The following is a 15,774-nucleotide window of genomic DNA, read 5'->3' as shown; positions in this document are numbered from 1 at the left end:
GAAATTCAGGCTGGGAATTCCAGAATTCCAGTTGAGAATCCCCAAATTCCAGCTGGGAGTCACAAAATTCTGGCTGTAATTCCGGGTGTTTTTCCCTGGAATTCCGGCTGGAATTCTTGCTGTTATTCCCGGTGTTTTTCCCTGGAGTTCCGGCTGTAATTCTCAATGTTCCTGTAGGGCACGACGGGGGCATGCTGGTGTTCAATTCCCATGTCTCTCCCCCATTCCCATCCCAAATTCCCAGTGTTTTTCCCTGGAATTCCAGCTGGAATTCCTGCTGTTATTCCGTGTGTTTTTCCCTGGAATTCCGGCTGTAATTCCTGGTGTTCCCGCAGGGCACGACGGGGGCATGCTGGTGTTCAATTCCCATTTCTCTCTCCCATTCCCATCCCAAATTCCCGGTGTTTTCCCCTGGAATTCCGGCTGTAATTCCCGGTGTTCCCGCAGGGCACGACGGGGGCGTGCTGGTGTTCAATTCCCATTTCTCTCCCCCATTTCCATCCCAAATTCCCAGTGTTTTTCCCTGGAATTCCGGCTGGAATTCCTGCTGTTATTCCAGGTGTTTTCCCCTGGAATTCCGGCTGTAATTCCCGGCGTTCCTGCAGGGCACGACGGGGGCATGCTGGTGTTCAATTCCCATTTCTCTCCCCCATTCCCATCCCAAATTCGTCTGTTTTTCCCTGGAATTCCGGCTGGAATTCCCGGCGTTCCCGCAGGGCACGACGGGGGCATGCTGGTGTTCAATTCCCATTTCTCTCCCCCATTCCCATCCCAAATTCCCGGTGTTTTCCCCTGGAATTCCGGCTGTAATTCCCAGCGTTCCCGCAGGGCACGACGGGGGCATGCTGGTGTTCAAGCTGGAGCGGGAGCGGCCGGCGCTGGCCGTGCACGGGAATTCCCTGTTCTACGTCAAGGATCGCTTCCTGCGGCAGCTCGACTTCGGCAGCTCCCGCGACGTGGCCGTGATGCAGCTCCGCAGGCACGGCACGCCCGGAGCCCCGAAATGCACCCCCAAAATCCCCAAAATCTGTCCCAGAAATCCACAAAATCCACCCCCCAAAATCCCCAAAATCCTCCCCAAATTCTCCCCAAAATCCGTCCCAGAAATCCCAAAAATCCTCCCCAAATTCTCCCCAAATTCTCCCCAAAATCCATCCCCAAAATTCCCAAAATCCTTCACAAATTGTCCCTAAAATCCGTTCCCAAAATCCCCAAAATCCATCCCCAAAATCCATCCCCAAAATCCTCCACAAATTCTCCCCAAAATCCGTCCCAGAAATCCCAAAAATTCTCCCCAAATTCTCCCCAAATTCTCCCCAAAATCCATCCCCAAAATTCCCAAAGTCCTCCACAAATTGTCCCTAAAATCCGTCCCCAAAATCCCCAAAATCCTCCCCAAAATCCCCAAAATCCTCCCCAAATTCTCCCCAAATTCTCCCCAAAATCCGCCCCAGAAATCCCCAAAATCCTCCCCAAATCCGTCCCAGAAATCCCCAAAATCCACCCCCCAAAATCCTCCCCAAATTCCACCCCAAATTCTCCCCAAAATCCGTTCCAGAAATCCCCAAAATCCCCCCCCCCAAAGTCCCCCAAAATCCTCCCCAAATTGTCCCCAAAATCTGTCCCAGAAATCCCCAAATCCACCCCCCAAAATCCTCCCCAAATTGTCCCCAAAATCTGTCCCAGAAATCCCCAAAATCCTCCCCAAATTCTCCCCAAATTCTCCGCAACATCCATCCCCAAAATTCCCAAAATCCTCCACAAATTGTCCCTAAAATCCGTCCCCAAAATCCCCAAAATCCTCCCCAAATTCTCCCCAAAATCCATCCCAGAAATCCACAAAATCCACCCCCCAAAATCCTCCCCAAATTCTCCCCAAAATCCATCCCAGAAATCCCCAAAATCCATCCCGAAAATATCCCCAAAATCCTCCCCAAATTCTCCCCAAAATCCGTCCCAGAAATCCCCAAAATCCACCCCCCCAAAACCCCCAAAATCCTCCCCAAATTGTCCCCAAAATCTGTCCCAGAAATCCCCAAAATCCACCCCCCCAAAACCCCCCAAATCCTCCCCAAATTGTACCCAAAATCTGTCCCAGAAATCCCCAAAATCTACCACCCCAATTTCTCCACAAAATCCATCCCCAAAATCGCCAAAATCCACCCCAAATTCTCCCCAAAATCCTCCCCAAATTCTCTCCAAAATCCAGCCAAGAAATTCCCAAAATCCCCCCCAAATTCTCCCCAAAATCCATCCCAGAAATCCCCAAAATTCACCCCCCAAAATCCCCAAAATCCACCCCAAAATCTGTCCCGAAATCCTCCCCAAATCCACCCCGGAATCCTCCCCAAAATCCACCCCAAAATCTGTCCCGGAAATCCCCAAAATCCCCGACATCCACCCCAAAATCCTTCCCAAAATCCACACCGAAATCTGTCCCAGAAATCCCCAAAATCCACCCCAAAATCCATCCCCAGATTTGCAAAATCCGCCCCAAAATCCTCACCAAAATCCACCCCAACATCCGTCCCAAAATCCACCCTGGGATCCCCCCCAAAATCTACCCCAAAACCATCCTGAACATCCCCAAAATCCATCCTGAACATCCCCAAAATCCACCCCAAAATTCATCCTCAAATCCCTAAAATCCACCCCAAAACCTTTCCCGAATATCCCCAAAATCCATCACGAAAATCTCCAGAATCCATCCCGAAAGTCCTCCAAATCCATCCCAAAAATCCCCCAAATCCACCCCAAAACCCATCCTGAAAATCCCCAAAATCCATCCTGAAATCCATCCTGAAAATCCCCAAAACCCTTCTCAAAAAATCATCCTGGGGTTCCCAAAACCCATCCCCAAAAAAAACCCCAAAAAACCCAAAAAATCCTCTAAAAAATCCCCTAAAAAAACCCCAAAAAACCCCCAAAATTCCCATTTTTCCCCTCTGCAGCGGCTCCAAGTTCCCGGTGTTCAGCATGAGCTACAACCCGGCCGAGAACGCCGTGCTGCTCTGCACCGTGAGTCCCAAAATCCCAGAGATTTTCGGGAAAAATCCCCCAGATCCCCGAGTCTGGGGGAAAACCCTTCCAGTTCCACTTCATTCCTTGGAAAAATGCCTCAAATTCTGCATTTTTGGGCAGAAAATCCTTAAAATTACTGGTTTTTTTTGGGGGGGAAATGCCTCAAATTCCTCATTTTTGACCAGAAAATCCTTAAAATTACTGTTTTTTGGGGGGGGGGGGGGGGAATGCCTCAAATTCCTCATTTTTGGGAAGAAAATCCCCGTAATTCCTTTTTTTGGGGCAAAATGCCTCATATTCCTCGTTTTTGGGCAGAAAATCCCTGTAATTCCTGGTTTTTTAGGGATGCTCTGCACCACGAGTCCCAAAATCCTGCAGATTTTTGGGGGAAATTCCTCAAATCCCACATTTTTGGGCAGAAAATCCTTGAAATTTCTGGGTTTTTTGGGGGAAAATGCTTCAAATTCGTCATTTTTGGGCAGAAAATCCCTGAAATTCCTGTTTTTTTGGGGATGCTCTGCACCGTGAGTCCCAAAATCCCAGAGATTTTCGGAAAAAATCCCCCAAATCCCCGAGTCTGGGGGAAAACCCCTCCAGTTCCACTTCATTCCTTGGAAAAATGCCTCAAATTCCGCATTTTTGGGAAGAAAATCCTTGAAATTCCTGGGTTTTGGTGGGAAAATTCCTCAAATCCCACATTTTTGAGCAGAAAATCCCTGAAATTCCTGGGGTTTTTTTTGGGAAAATGCCTCCAATTCCTCATTTTTGGGAAGAAAATCCTTAAAATTCATGTTTTTTGGGGGGGGGGAAATACCTCAAATTTCTCATTTTTGGGCAGAAAATCCCTGAAATTCCTGTTTTTTTAGTGATGCTCTTCACTGTGACTCCCAAAATCCTGGAGATTTTTGGGGAAAATCCCCCAAATTCTCGAATCTGGGGGAAAACCCCTCCAGTTCCACATTGGTTTGGGAAAAATGCCTCAAATTCCTGGGTTTTTTTTTGGGGGAAAAATCCCTCAAATTCCATACTTGTTTGGGAAAAAAACTTTCAAATCCCACATTTTCTCTGAAGGGGAAAAATCCCTGAAATCCCTGAGGTTTTTTTTGGGGGGGGGAAAAATCCCAATCCTTCAAATTCCCCTTTTTTGGGGTGGGGGGGGAACCTCTTAAATCCCACATTTTTTTTAAATGGGACAATCCCTTAAATTCAGTGGGTTTTGGGGAAAAATCCGTCAAATTCCTTAATTTTTGGGGGAAAAATACTTGAAATCCCTGGCTTTTTAGGGAAAAATCCCTGATTTTTGTGGGGAAAAAAATCCCTGATTTTCTGGGGAAGAATCCCTGAAATCCCTGATTTTTTGGGGAAAGAAATCTCTCAAATCCCTAATTTTTTGGGGGGAAAATCCCTGATTTTTGGAGGGGAAAATCCCTGATTTTTGGGGGAAAAAAAACCCTAAAATCCCTGATTTTTTTGGGGAAGAATCCCTAAAATTCCCCGTTTTTATTCCGCAGCGAGCCAGCAACCTGGAGAACAGCACCTACGACCTCTACACCATTCCCAAGGATGCAGATTCCCAAAATCCCGATGGTGGGTGTGGCCTGAGCTCCCAAAAATCCCGGGAATTCCCATCCCCATCCCCCCTTTGCTTTCCCTTCATTTATCCCTAAAAATCCCTTTTTTTCCCCCCTCAAATCCTCTTTTCCCCCGGATTTTTGGCAGCTTCCCCTTGAAAAATTCCAACTTTTCCATCCCCCCCCCATCCATATTTTATCAGGAATTCTCTTTTCCCTTCCCAAATTTTCCTCCCAGCTGGAGATTTCCTGGCTGTGTCCGGAGCTGATGGATCTCAGGCGGATTTTTGGGATGTTTTATCCAAAAAAACCCAAAAAAAACCCTTTAAAAGTGACAATTGCAGGAATGATTTTGTTTTCCTTTCCTGGCAAACTCCAAATTTTTTTTTTTTTTGAGTTTGGAATTTACGATTCCGAGGAATTTACGATTCCAAGCCGTGATTTAACGGGATAAAAACTCCCAAATTATGGTTTTTCTGTCCTGCTTTTAAATCCCAGCTGCTCCCCCTGCCAGGGGAAAATGATGGATTTGGGGATTTTCCAGGGATTTATGGATTCCAGAGGCTTTGGAGCAGGGAATATTTCCCTGCTGGGGTGGATTTGGAGGGAAAGAACGGGGGAAAAAAATCATTTTTTCAGGAAGTTTTTCCAGCTGGGATATTGGGAAGATCAATCAAATCCCTGGGTTTGATGGAGGAGCAGCTGGGTCCCAAAAAAAATGAGGGAAAAGGGAAAATTCCACTGCCAGAGGAGAGAGGGAGGCCCGGCCTCGGGAAGGGTTTGGGGGGCAGAACACTCAAATCCGTGATTTTTGGGGGAAAAATCCCTCAAATCCATGATTTTTGGGGGAAAAATCCCTCAAATCCATGATTTTTTTTGGGGAAATATCCCTGAATTTTTTGGGGAAAAATCCCTCAAATCCATGATTTTTTTTTGGGAAAGATCCCTGAATTTTTGGGAAAAATCCCTCAAATCCATGATTTTTTTTGGGAAATATCCCTGAATTTTTGGGAAAAAATCCCTTAAATCCATGATTTTTTGGGGAAAAAAATCCTTCAAATCCATTATTTTTGGGGAAAAAAATCCCTCAAATCCATGATTTTTTTGGGGAAATATCCCTGAATTTTTGGGAAAAATCCCTCAAATCCATTATTTTTGGGGGAAAAATCCCTCAAATCTATGATTTTTGGGGGAAAAAAAGTCCCTCAAATCCATGATTTTTTTGGGAAAGATCCCTGAATTTTTGGGAAAAATCCCTCAGATCCCACAGTTTTTGGGTAATCGATGCCATCCCAGTCCCGTTCCTTAAATCTCATCCCATCAATTTCATTCCAGTCCCATCCCATAAATCCCAATCCCATCCTATAAATTCCATTTTTTCAATCTCATCCCATCAATCCCATAAATCCTATCCCAATCCCATCAATCCCATAAATTCCATCAATCCCATAAATCCTATCCCAGTCCCATAAATCCTATCCCAGTCCCATAAATCCCATTCTTTAAATCTCATCCCATCAATCCCATCTCATAAATCCCAGTCTGTAATTCCCATCCCATAAATCGGAGTCCTGTTCTATAAATCCCATCCCATCCTATAATTCCTGTCCCATTAATGCCATCCCATAAATGCCACGCTGAGGGATGGATTCCCGGGCTGATCCTGGGTTAATCCTGGCTTGATCCCGGGCTGATCCCAGGTTAATCCCAGCTTGATCCCGGGCTGATCCCAGGTTAATCCCAGGTTAATCCCGGGCTGATCCCAGGTTAATCCTGGGCTGATCCCGGGCCGATCCCAGGTTAATCCTGGGCTGATCCCAGGTTAATCCTGGGCTGATCCCAGCTTGATCCCAGGTTAATCCCAGGCTGATCCCGGGCTGATCCCAGGTTAATCCCGGGCTGATCCCAGGTTAATCCTGGGCTGATCCCAGGTTAATCCCGGGCTGATCCCGGGCTGATCCCAGGTTAATCCTGGGCTGATCCCAGGTTAATCCCGGGCTGATCCCAGGTTAATCCTGGGCTGATCCCAGGTTAATCCCGGGCTGATCCCAGGTTAATCCCAGCTTGATCCCGGGCTGATCCCAGGTTAATCCCGGGCTGATCCCAGGTTAATCCTGGGCTGATCCCAGCTTGATCCCAGGTTAATCCCAGGCTGATCCCGGGCTGATCCCAGGTTAATCCCGGGCTGATCCCAGGTTAATCCTGGGCTGATCCCAGGTTAATCCCAGCTTGATCCTGGGCTGATCCCGGGCTGATCCCAGGCTGATCCCGGGTTAATCCCAGCTTGATCCTGGGCTGATCCCAGGTTAATCCCGGGCTGATCCCAGGCTGATCCCGGGTTAATCCCAGCTTGATCCTGGGCTGATCCCAGGTTAATCCCGGGCTGATCCCGGGCTGATCCCAGGTTCATCCCGGGCTGATCCCAGGTTAATCCTGGGCTGATCCCAGGTTAATCCCAGGTTAATCCCGGGCTGATCCCAGGTTAATCCCGGGCTGATCCCGGGCTGATACCGGGTTAATCCCGGGCTGATCCTGGGCTGATCCCAGGTTAATCCTGGGCTGATCCCGGGCTGATCCCAGGTTCATCCCGGGCTGATCCCGTTTTTTTGGGATCGCAGCTCCGGAGGGGAAGCGCTCCTCGGGGCTCACGGCCGTGTGGGTGGCGCGGAACCGATTCGCCGTCCTGGACAGGATGCACTCGGTGAGATCCCGGGAAAAACTGGGAAAAAATTGAGGGAAAAAATGGGAAAATCAGGGGAAAAACTGGGAAAAAAAAAAAGAAATCGGGATAACTGGGATGGGATCCAGGGAGGCCTGATCCCAAAAGAAGGGCTGGGATTGGGATAAGGGGCATTGGGATGAGGGGAATGGGATCCAGAGGAACCTGATCCTGAAAAAAAAGGGTAGGGAAAACGAGGAACGGGGCTGGAGCAGCTGGAAAAGGGAATGGAGAGTCCTGAGGGAGCTGGGGGGGTGATCCCAGAGAAAAGGGGGACCCAGGGGGGATTCGGGATTTGATCCCAGGGGGATTTGGGATCTGCCAGGGGGGATTTGGGATCTGCCAGGGGGGATTTGGGATCTGATCCCAGGGGGAATTTGGGATCTGATCCCAGGGGGAATTTGGGATCTGCCAGGGAGAATTTGGGATCTGCCAGGGGGGATTTGGGATCTGATCCTAGGGGGAATTTGGGATCTGCCAGGGGGGATTTGGGATCTGATCCCAGGGGGAATTTGGGATCTGATCCCAGGGAATGGGGCAGGACAGGAGGGAACGGCCTCGAGCTGTGCCAGGGCTGGAAATTTGGGATGATTTTTCTATGAAAAAAGGGTTGGGAAGCAGCAGGAGGGGCTCAGGGAGGGTTGGATCCCCATCCCTGGAGGGGTCCGAGGGATTCCTGGGATTTGGGTTGGGTTTGATGCTCCTGGAGGGCTTTCCCAACCTCCAAAATCCCAGGATTCTGGGAAAAACCCAATTCCCAACCCAGCTCTTTGTGCTCCCTCAAAAAAAGAGGGAAAATCCTGGAAAAACCCAACTCTGCTTCAGCCCAAAGGGCACAAAAACCTCCCTACGTTCCCTAAAACCCCCAAAATCCGGGAATTCCTCCCAAAATCTGGGAATTCTCTTCCCGGAGGGGCAGATCCTGATCAAGAACCTGAAGAACGAGATCACCAAGAAGGTTCCGGTTCCCAACTGCGACGAGATTTTCTACGCGGGCACCGGGAACCTGCTCCTCAGGGACTCTGACTCCATCACCCTCTTCGACGTCCAGCAGAAAAGGTGGGAACTTTCTGGGAATTTTCTGGGAATTTTCCGGGAATTCCGCACCTAAAGCCTGCTTGTTCTGCACCAAATCTCTGGGTTTTCGCCCTAAATCGTGGGTTTTTCATCCTAAATCCCTTCTTTTTTTCACTGTAAATCCTGCTTTTTTTACGCCCTAAATCCTGGTTTTTTTTTCATCTTAAATCACTTTTTTAATCCTAAATCCTGCTTTTCCCACCCCAAATCCTGCTTGTTCCTGTGGAAAGCTGGGAAAGGCTGGGGAAGGGATCCACTGGGGGTTTTGGGGATCCACTGGGGATTTTTGGGATTCACTGGGGGTTTTTGGGATCTGCTGGGGGGTTTTGGGATTTGCTGGGGGGGTTTGGGATTTGCTGGGGGTTTTGGGGATGCCACGGCTGGATTTTGGGCCATTCCCTGATCCCGGATCCGGGATTTTTCCAGGACTTTGGCCTCGGTGAAGATCTCCAAGGTGAAGTACGTGATCTGGTCGGCCGACATGTCCCACGTGGCCCTGCTGGCCAAGCACGGTGAGCTCCGGGGGAGAATTCCCATCCCCGTTCCCATCCCTGTCCCAATCCCCCTTCTCATTCCAATTCCTGTCATTCCCATCATTCCTGCTGTTCCCGTCATTCCCATCATTCCTGCCGTTCCCATTATTCCCATCATTCCTGCCGTTCCCATTATTCCCGTCATTCCTGCCGTTCCCGTTATTCCCGTCATTCCTGCCATCCTGTAATTCCCATTATTCTTGTAATTCCCTCATTCCCATCATTCCCGTTATTCCCATAATTCCCTCATTCCCGCCATTCCCATTATCCCCTCATTCCTGTCATTCCCATAATTCCCGTTATTCCCGCCGTTCCCTCATTCCTGTCATTCTCCCATTCTTGCCATTCCCGTAATTCCCATTATTCCCGTTATTCCCTCATTCCCTCCATTCTTATCATTCCCATCATTCCCATTATTCCCACAATCCCCTCGTTCCCACCGTTCCCGTTATCCCCTCAATCCCCCGTTTCCCGCCGTTCCCGTTATCCCCTCAATCCCCCGTTTCCCGCCGTTCCCGTTATCCCCTCAATCCCCCGTTTCCCGCCGTTCCCGTTATCCCCTCATTCCCCGTTTCCCGCCGTTCCCGTTATCCCCTCAATCCCCCGTTTCCCGCCGTTCCCGTTATCCCCTCAATCCCCGTTTCCCGCCGTTCCCGTTATCCCCTCATTCCCCGTTTCCCGCCGTTCCCGTTATCCCCTCAATCCCCCTTTTCCCGCCGTTCCCGTTATCCCCTCATTCCCCGTTTCCCGCCGTTCCCGTTATCCCCTCAATTCCCCGTTTCCTGCCGTTCCCAGCCATCCTGATCTGTAACCGGAAGCTGGAGTCGCTGTGCCAGATCCACGAGAACATCCGGGTGAAGAGCGGCGCCTGGGACGAGAGCGGCGTCTTCATCTACACCACCAGCAACCACATCAAATACGCCGTCACCTCGGGGTCAGCCGCGCCGGCGCCGCGCGGCACAGCCGGGAGTTCCCTGGCGTGGGCGGGAATTCTCTCTGGGATGGCCGGGAGTTCCCTGGCATGGCTGGGAATTCTCTTTGGGATGGCCGGGAGTTCCCTGGCATGGGCGGGAATTCTCTCTGGGATGGCCGGGAGTTCCCTGGCATGGGCGGGAATTCTCTCTGGGATGGCCGGGAGTTCCCTGGTATGGCTGGGAATTCTCTCTGGGATGGCCGGGAGTTCCCTGGCATGGCTGGGAATTCTCTCTGGGATGGCCGGGAGTTCCCTGGCATGGCTGGGAATTCTCTTTGGGATGGCCGGGAGTTCCCTGGCATGGCTGGGAATTCTCTCTGGGATGGCCGGGAGTTCCCTGGCATGGCTGGGAATTCTCTTTGGGATGGCCGGGAGTTCCCTGGCATGGCTGGGAATTCTCTCTGGGATGGCCGGGAGTTCCCTGGCATGGCTGGGAATTCTCTTTGGGATGGCCGGGAGTTCCCTGGCATGGCTGGGAATTCTCTTTGGGATGGCCGGGAGTTCCCTGGCATGGCTGGGAATTCTCTTTGGGATGGCCGGGAGTTCCCTGGCATGGCTGGGAATTCTCTTTGGGATGGCCGGGAGTTCCCTGGGATGGCCGGGAATTCCCTGGGATGGTCAGGAATTCCCTGGGATGGTCAAAAATTCCTTGGGATGGCTGAGAGTTCCCTGGGATGGCCAGGAGTTAACCCTGGAATGGCCAGGAGTTCCCTGGGATGATCAGGAGTTCCCTGGGATGGCCTGGAATTCTCACTGGGAGCGTCCCCCTGGATTTCCCCCTGGGATGGCCGGGAATTCTCACCAGGAACGTGCCCCTGGAATGCCCTGGGATGGCCAGGAATTCTCACCGGCATGGCCAGGAATTCTCACCAGGATGGCTGGGAATTTTCACCGGGATGGCCGGGAATTCTCACCGGAATGGCGGGGAATTCTCACCGGAATGGCGGGGAATTCTCACCGGAATGGCTGGGAATTCTCACTGGGATGGCAGGGAATTCTCACTGGGATGGCTGGGAATTCTCACCGGGATGGCCAGGAATTCTCACCGGGAGCATCCCCCTGGCGCAGGGATCACGGGATCATCCGCACGCTGGACCTGCCGATCTACGTGACGCGCGTGAAGGGCAACAACGTCTACTGCCTGGACCGGGAGTGCCGGCCCCGCGTGCTCACCATCGACCCCACCGAGTTCCGCTTCAAACTCGCCCTCATCAACAGGAAGTACGATGAGGTCAGCAAATAAATCCGGGAATGGGGAAAATGGGGTTGGGAATGGGGGAAAAGCGGGATTGGGAATGAGGGAGAAATGGGGTTGGGAGTGGTGGAAGAACACGGGTGAGCCCCGTGTGCTCAGCATCGACCCCACCGAGTTCTGCTTCAAACTCGCCCTCATCTACGGGAAGTACGACGAGGTCAGGAGATCAGGAATGGGGGAAAATAGAAAAGCCTTTCCCAAGGATTTTGGATTTGGGAATAGGGGCTGGCAAAGCTTTTCCCGAGGATAGAAAAAGCCTTTCCTGAGGCTTTTTGGGAAGAGCCTTTCTCGAGGGAGTTTGGGAAGAGCCTTTCCCGGGGATGGAATATTCTTTCCCGAGGGATTTTGGGAATCTCCATTCCTGAGGGATTTTGGAAAGAGCCTTTCCTGAGGGATTTTGGGAAGAGTCTTTCCCAAGGCTTTTTGAGAAGAGCCTTTCCTGGGGATGGAATCTCCATTCCTGAGGGATTTTGGGAAGATCCTTTCCCGAGGGATTTTGAGAAAAGCCTTTCCCAAGGGTGGAAGAGCCTTTCCCGAGGGATTTTGGGAAGAGCCTTTCCCGGGGATGGAATATTCTTTCCCAAGGGATTTTGGGAATCCCCATTCCTGAGGGATTTTGGAAAAGAGCCTTTCCCGTGGGATTTTGGGAAGATCCTTTCCCGAGGGATTTTGGGAAGAGCCTTTCCCAAGGCTTTTTGAGAAGAGCCTTTCCTGGGGATGGAATCTCCATTCCTGAGGGATTTTGGGAAGAGCCTTTCCTGAAGGATTTTGGGAAGAGCCTTTCCTAAGGGATTTTGGGAAGAGCCTTTCCCAAGGCTTTTTGAGAAGAGCCTTTCCTGGGGATGGAATCTCCATTCCTGAGGGATTTTGGGAAGATCCTTTCCCGAGGGATTTTGAGAAGAGCTTTCCCAAGGGTGGAAGAGCCTTTCCCGAGGGATTTTGGAAAAGAGCCTTTCCTAAGGGACTTTGGGAATCTCCTTTCCCGAGGGATTTTGGGAATCTCCTTTCCCGAGGGATTTTGGGAATCTCCTTTCCTGAGGGATTTTGGGAATCTCCTCTCCCGCCCCGCAGGTGCTGCACATGGTGCGGAACGCCAAGCTGGTGGGGCAGTCGATCATCGCGTACCTGCAGCGGAAGGGGTACCCCGAGGTGGCCCTGCACTTCGTCAAGGACGAGAAAACGCGCTTCAGCCTGGCCCTGGAGTGCGGCAACATCGAGGTGACCTCGGCTTCCGGGATATTCTGAATGTTTTGGGAATGTTTTTGGGAAAAACGCGCTTCAGCCCGGCCCCGGAGCGCGGCGGCACCGAAGTGACGCAACCACGGGGTTGCCTCGGGAGATTCCGGAGGATTTTGGGACGTTTTGGGACACTCTGGGATGTTTTGGGACATTTTTGGTGGTTTTGAGATGGTTGGGACATTCTGGGAAGTTTGGTTTTGGACGTTTTGGGATGTTCTGGGTCATTTTGGGACATTCCCTGGCACAGATTACCCTGGAAGCTGCCAAGGCCCTGGATGACAAGGGCTGCCGGGGGAGGTGGCTCTGCCACAATCCCCGCTCCCATTCCTTATTCCCAATGCCTCTGACCCCATTCCCGATCCCTCTGACCCCATTCCCAATCCCTCTAACCCCATGCCCAGTCCCTCTAACCCCCGAATTCCCCGGGAACAAATCGCCCTGGAGGCAGCCAAGGCGCTGGACAACAAGGGCTGCTGGGAGAAGCTGGGCGAGGTGGCTCTGCCACAATTCCTGCTGCCATTCCCCTTTTCTAACCCCATTCCCGATCCCTCTGACCCCATTCCCAGTCCCTCTAACCCCATTCCCGATCCCTCTGACCCCATTCCCAGTCCCTCTAACCCCAAAATCTGTTCCCCGGGAACAGATCGCCCTGGAGGCAGCCAAGGCACTGGAGGACAAGGGCTGCTGGGAGAAGCTGGGCGAGGTGGCTCTGCCACAATTCCTGCTGCCATTCCCCTTTTCTAACCCCATTCCCGATCCCTCTGACCCCATTCCCGATCCCTCTAACCCCGGAATTCCCCGGGAACAGATTGCCCTGGAGGCAGCCAAGGCTCTGGACGACAAGGGCTGCTGGGAGAAGCTGGGCGAGGTGGCTCTGCTGCAGGGCAACCACCAGGTGGTGGAGATGTGCTACCAGCGCACCAAGAACTTCGACCGCCTCTCCTTCCTCTACCTCATCACCGGCAACCTGGAGAAGCTCCGCAAGATGATGAAGATCGGTGAGTGAGCGCCGGCGCTCCCAGCGGGAGCGAGGGGCCGGGAGCGGGCGGCTGATTCCCAGATTTCCCTTCCAGCGGAGATCCGGAAGGACATGAGCGGGCACTACCAGAACGCGCTCTACCTGGGGGACGTGGCCGAGAGGGTGCGGATCCTGCGGAACTGCGGCCAGAGTGAGTCCTTCCCGAAGGGATCGCGGGAATCCCGGGCACGGGGAGTCATTCCCAAAGGGGTTGTGGGAATCCCGGGCACGGGGAGTCATTCCCGAAAGGATCGCGGGAATCCCGGGCACGGGGAGTCATTCCCGAAAGGATCGTGGGAATTCCGGGCACGGGGAGTCATTCCCGAAAGGATTCCAGGCATGGAGAGTCCTTCCCAAAGGGATTGTGGGCACGGGGAGTCATTCCCAAAGGGAATTCCAGGCACAAGGAGTCCTTCCCAACGGGAATTCTGTTCTGGGAGCTCAGGAAAGGCTCTTGGATCCCCAAGCACCTCCATTTTTGCAGTGGTTATTCCTGTAATTCCAATGGCTATTCCCAGTGTTTCCCATTATTCCAGTGGCCATTCCCAGTATTTCCCATTATTCCAATGGCTATTCCCATTATTCCCATGGCCATTCCCAGTGTTTCCCATTATTCCAATGGCCATTCCCAGTGTTTCCCATCATTCCCGTGGCCATTCCCACTGTTTCCCATTATTCCAATTGCCATTCCCACTGTTTCCCATTATTCCAATGGCCATTCCCAGTGTTTCCCATTATTCCAGTGGCTATTCCCAGTATTTCCCATTACTTCTGTGTGGCCATTCCCAGTATTTCCCATTACTTCTGTGTGGCCATTCCCAGTATTTCCCATTATTTTCACGGCCATTCTCAGTGTTTCCCGTCATTCCTGTGGCCATTCCCGTTTTTCCAGAATCCCTGGCGTTCCTGACGGCCGCCACGCACGGGCTGGACGAGGAGGCCGAGAGCCTGCGGGAATCCTTCGATCCCGAGAAGGAGACGGTGGGAACGCCGGGAAAACTCCTGGAATTTGGGAAGGAGGGAAGGGATGGGGGCTCCTGAGAAACTCTGGGAATTTGGGAAGGGAACAGTGGGGTCCAGTGAGGAAAGCACCTGGAATTTGGGAAGGAGGGAATGGTGGGGATGGAGAAAACCCTGGAAAACTCCTGGAATTTGGGGTCCAGTGGGGAGAACTCCTGGAAAACTCATGGAATTCAGGAAGGAGGGAATGGGGGGGTCCTGGAAAGCTCCTGGAATTTGGGGAGGAGGGAGGGGATGGGACTCCTGGAAAACTCCAGGAATTTGGGAAGGAGGGAGGGATGGGGCTCCTGAAAAACTCCGGGAATTTGGGGAGGAGGTGACAAGGGGAAGCAGCTCCTTTTCGGGATCCCGAGGAACGGGGTTTTCCCGCTGTGTCCCAGATCCCGGCCGTGGATCCCGAGGCGCGGCTGCTGCAGCCGCCGGCCCCGGTGCTGCCCCTGGACACCAACTGGCCCCTCCTGACCGTGTCCAAAGGCTTCTTCGAGGGCTCCATCGCCGGGAAAGGTCGGCATTCCCGGGATTTGGGATGAGCGCCGGTCGAGAGAAACCCGTGGAATGTTCTGGGAATGGGCGAGAAGGGCTAGAAAACTGGGGAAGGAGGTGGGGTGTGAGGCACCGGGAATGGGATCAGGATTGGGATTGAGCCCTGGGAATGGGATCAGGAGTGGGATTCAGCCCTGGGAATGGGATCAGGAGTGGGATTCAGCCCTGGGAATGGGATCAGGAGTGGGATTGACTCTTGGGAATGGGAACAGGACTGGGATTCAGCCCTGGGAATGGCATCAGGACTAGAATTGAGCCCTGGGAATGGGATCAGGAGTGGGATTGAGCCCTGGGAATGGGATCAGGAGTGGGATTGACTTGGGAATGGGAACAGGACTGGGATTCAGCCCTGGGAAGGGCCAGGGCTGTGTCCGGGTGTGGGAAGTCACGGAATGAGCAGCTGGAAAAGGGAATGGAGAATCCTGAGGGAGCTGGGGGGGCTCAGCCTGGAGAAAAGGGGGATCCAGGGGGATTTGGGATCTGCCAGGTGGGATTTGGGATCTGATCCCAGAGAACAGGGACAGAATGAGAGGGAATGGCCTCGAGCTGTGCAAGGGCTGGAAATTTGGGATGATTTTTCCATGGAAAAAGGGTTGGGAAGCAGTGGAAGGGGCTTAGGGAGGGTTGGATCCCCATCCCTGGAGGGGTCTGAGGGATTCCTGGAATTCTGGGGATGAACCCCATGATCCTGGAACTCTCCCCCACCCTCAAAATCCCAAAATTCCACCCCGAGATGCGACAGCACAGCAGCAGGGTGGGGTTTTCCCCTCATGGAACTCTTTCCCGAGGGTCTTTCCCTGGTTTT

The 15,774-nt window shown here is 52.3% G+C and overlaps 1 protein-coding gene across 1 annotated transcript in view; it reads left to right on the top strand.

Moving 5' to 3' along the window:
* Positions 1–15,774, top strand: part of COPA (COPI coat complex subunit alpha) — a 36,816-nt gene that overhangs the window by 15,433 nt on the left and 5,609 nt on the right. The window contains 13 exon segments of the mRNA XM_054001277.1: positions 829–979; positions 2,952–3,018; positions 4,533–4,608; positions 7,211–7,293; positions 8,231–8,370; positions 8,815–8,900; positions 9,717–9,855; positions 10,963–11,125; positions 12,221–12,367; positions 13,197–13,386; positions 13,462–13,557; positions 14,299–14,387; positions 14,807–14,930. Of these exon segments, the coding sequence (XP_053857252.1) occupies positions 829–979; positions 2,952–3,018; positions 4,533–4,608; positions 7,211–7,293; positions 8,231–8,370; positions 8,815–8,900; positions 9,717–9,855; positions 10,963–11,125; positions 12,221–12,367; positions 13,197–13,386; positions 13,462–13,557; positions 14,299–14,387; positions 14,807–14,930 (1,551 nt within the window).

This window comes from Vidua macroura, chromosome 29 (genome assembly GCF_024509145.1).
Source record: "Vidua macroura isolate BioBank_ID:100142 chromosome 29, ASM2450914v1, whole genome shotgun sequence".
NCBI lineage: Eukaryota > Metazoa > Chordata > Aves > Passeriformes > Viduidae > Vidua > Vidua macroura.
Note: the sequence above shows the minus strand (reverse complement) of the source record. Positions and strands in the feature narration are given on the sequence as shown.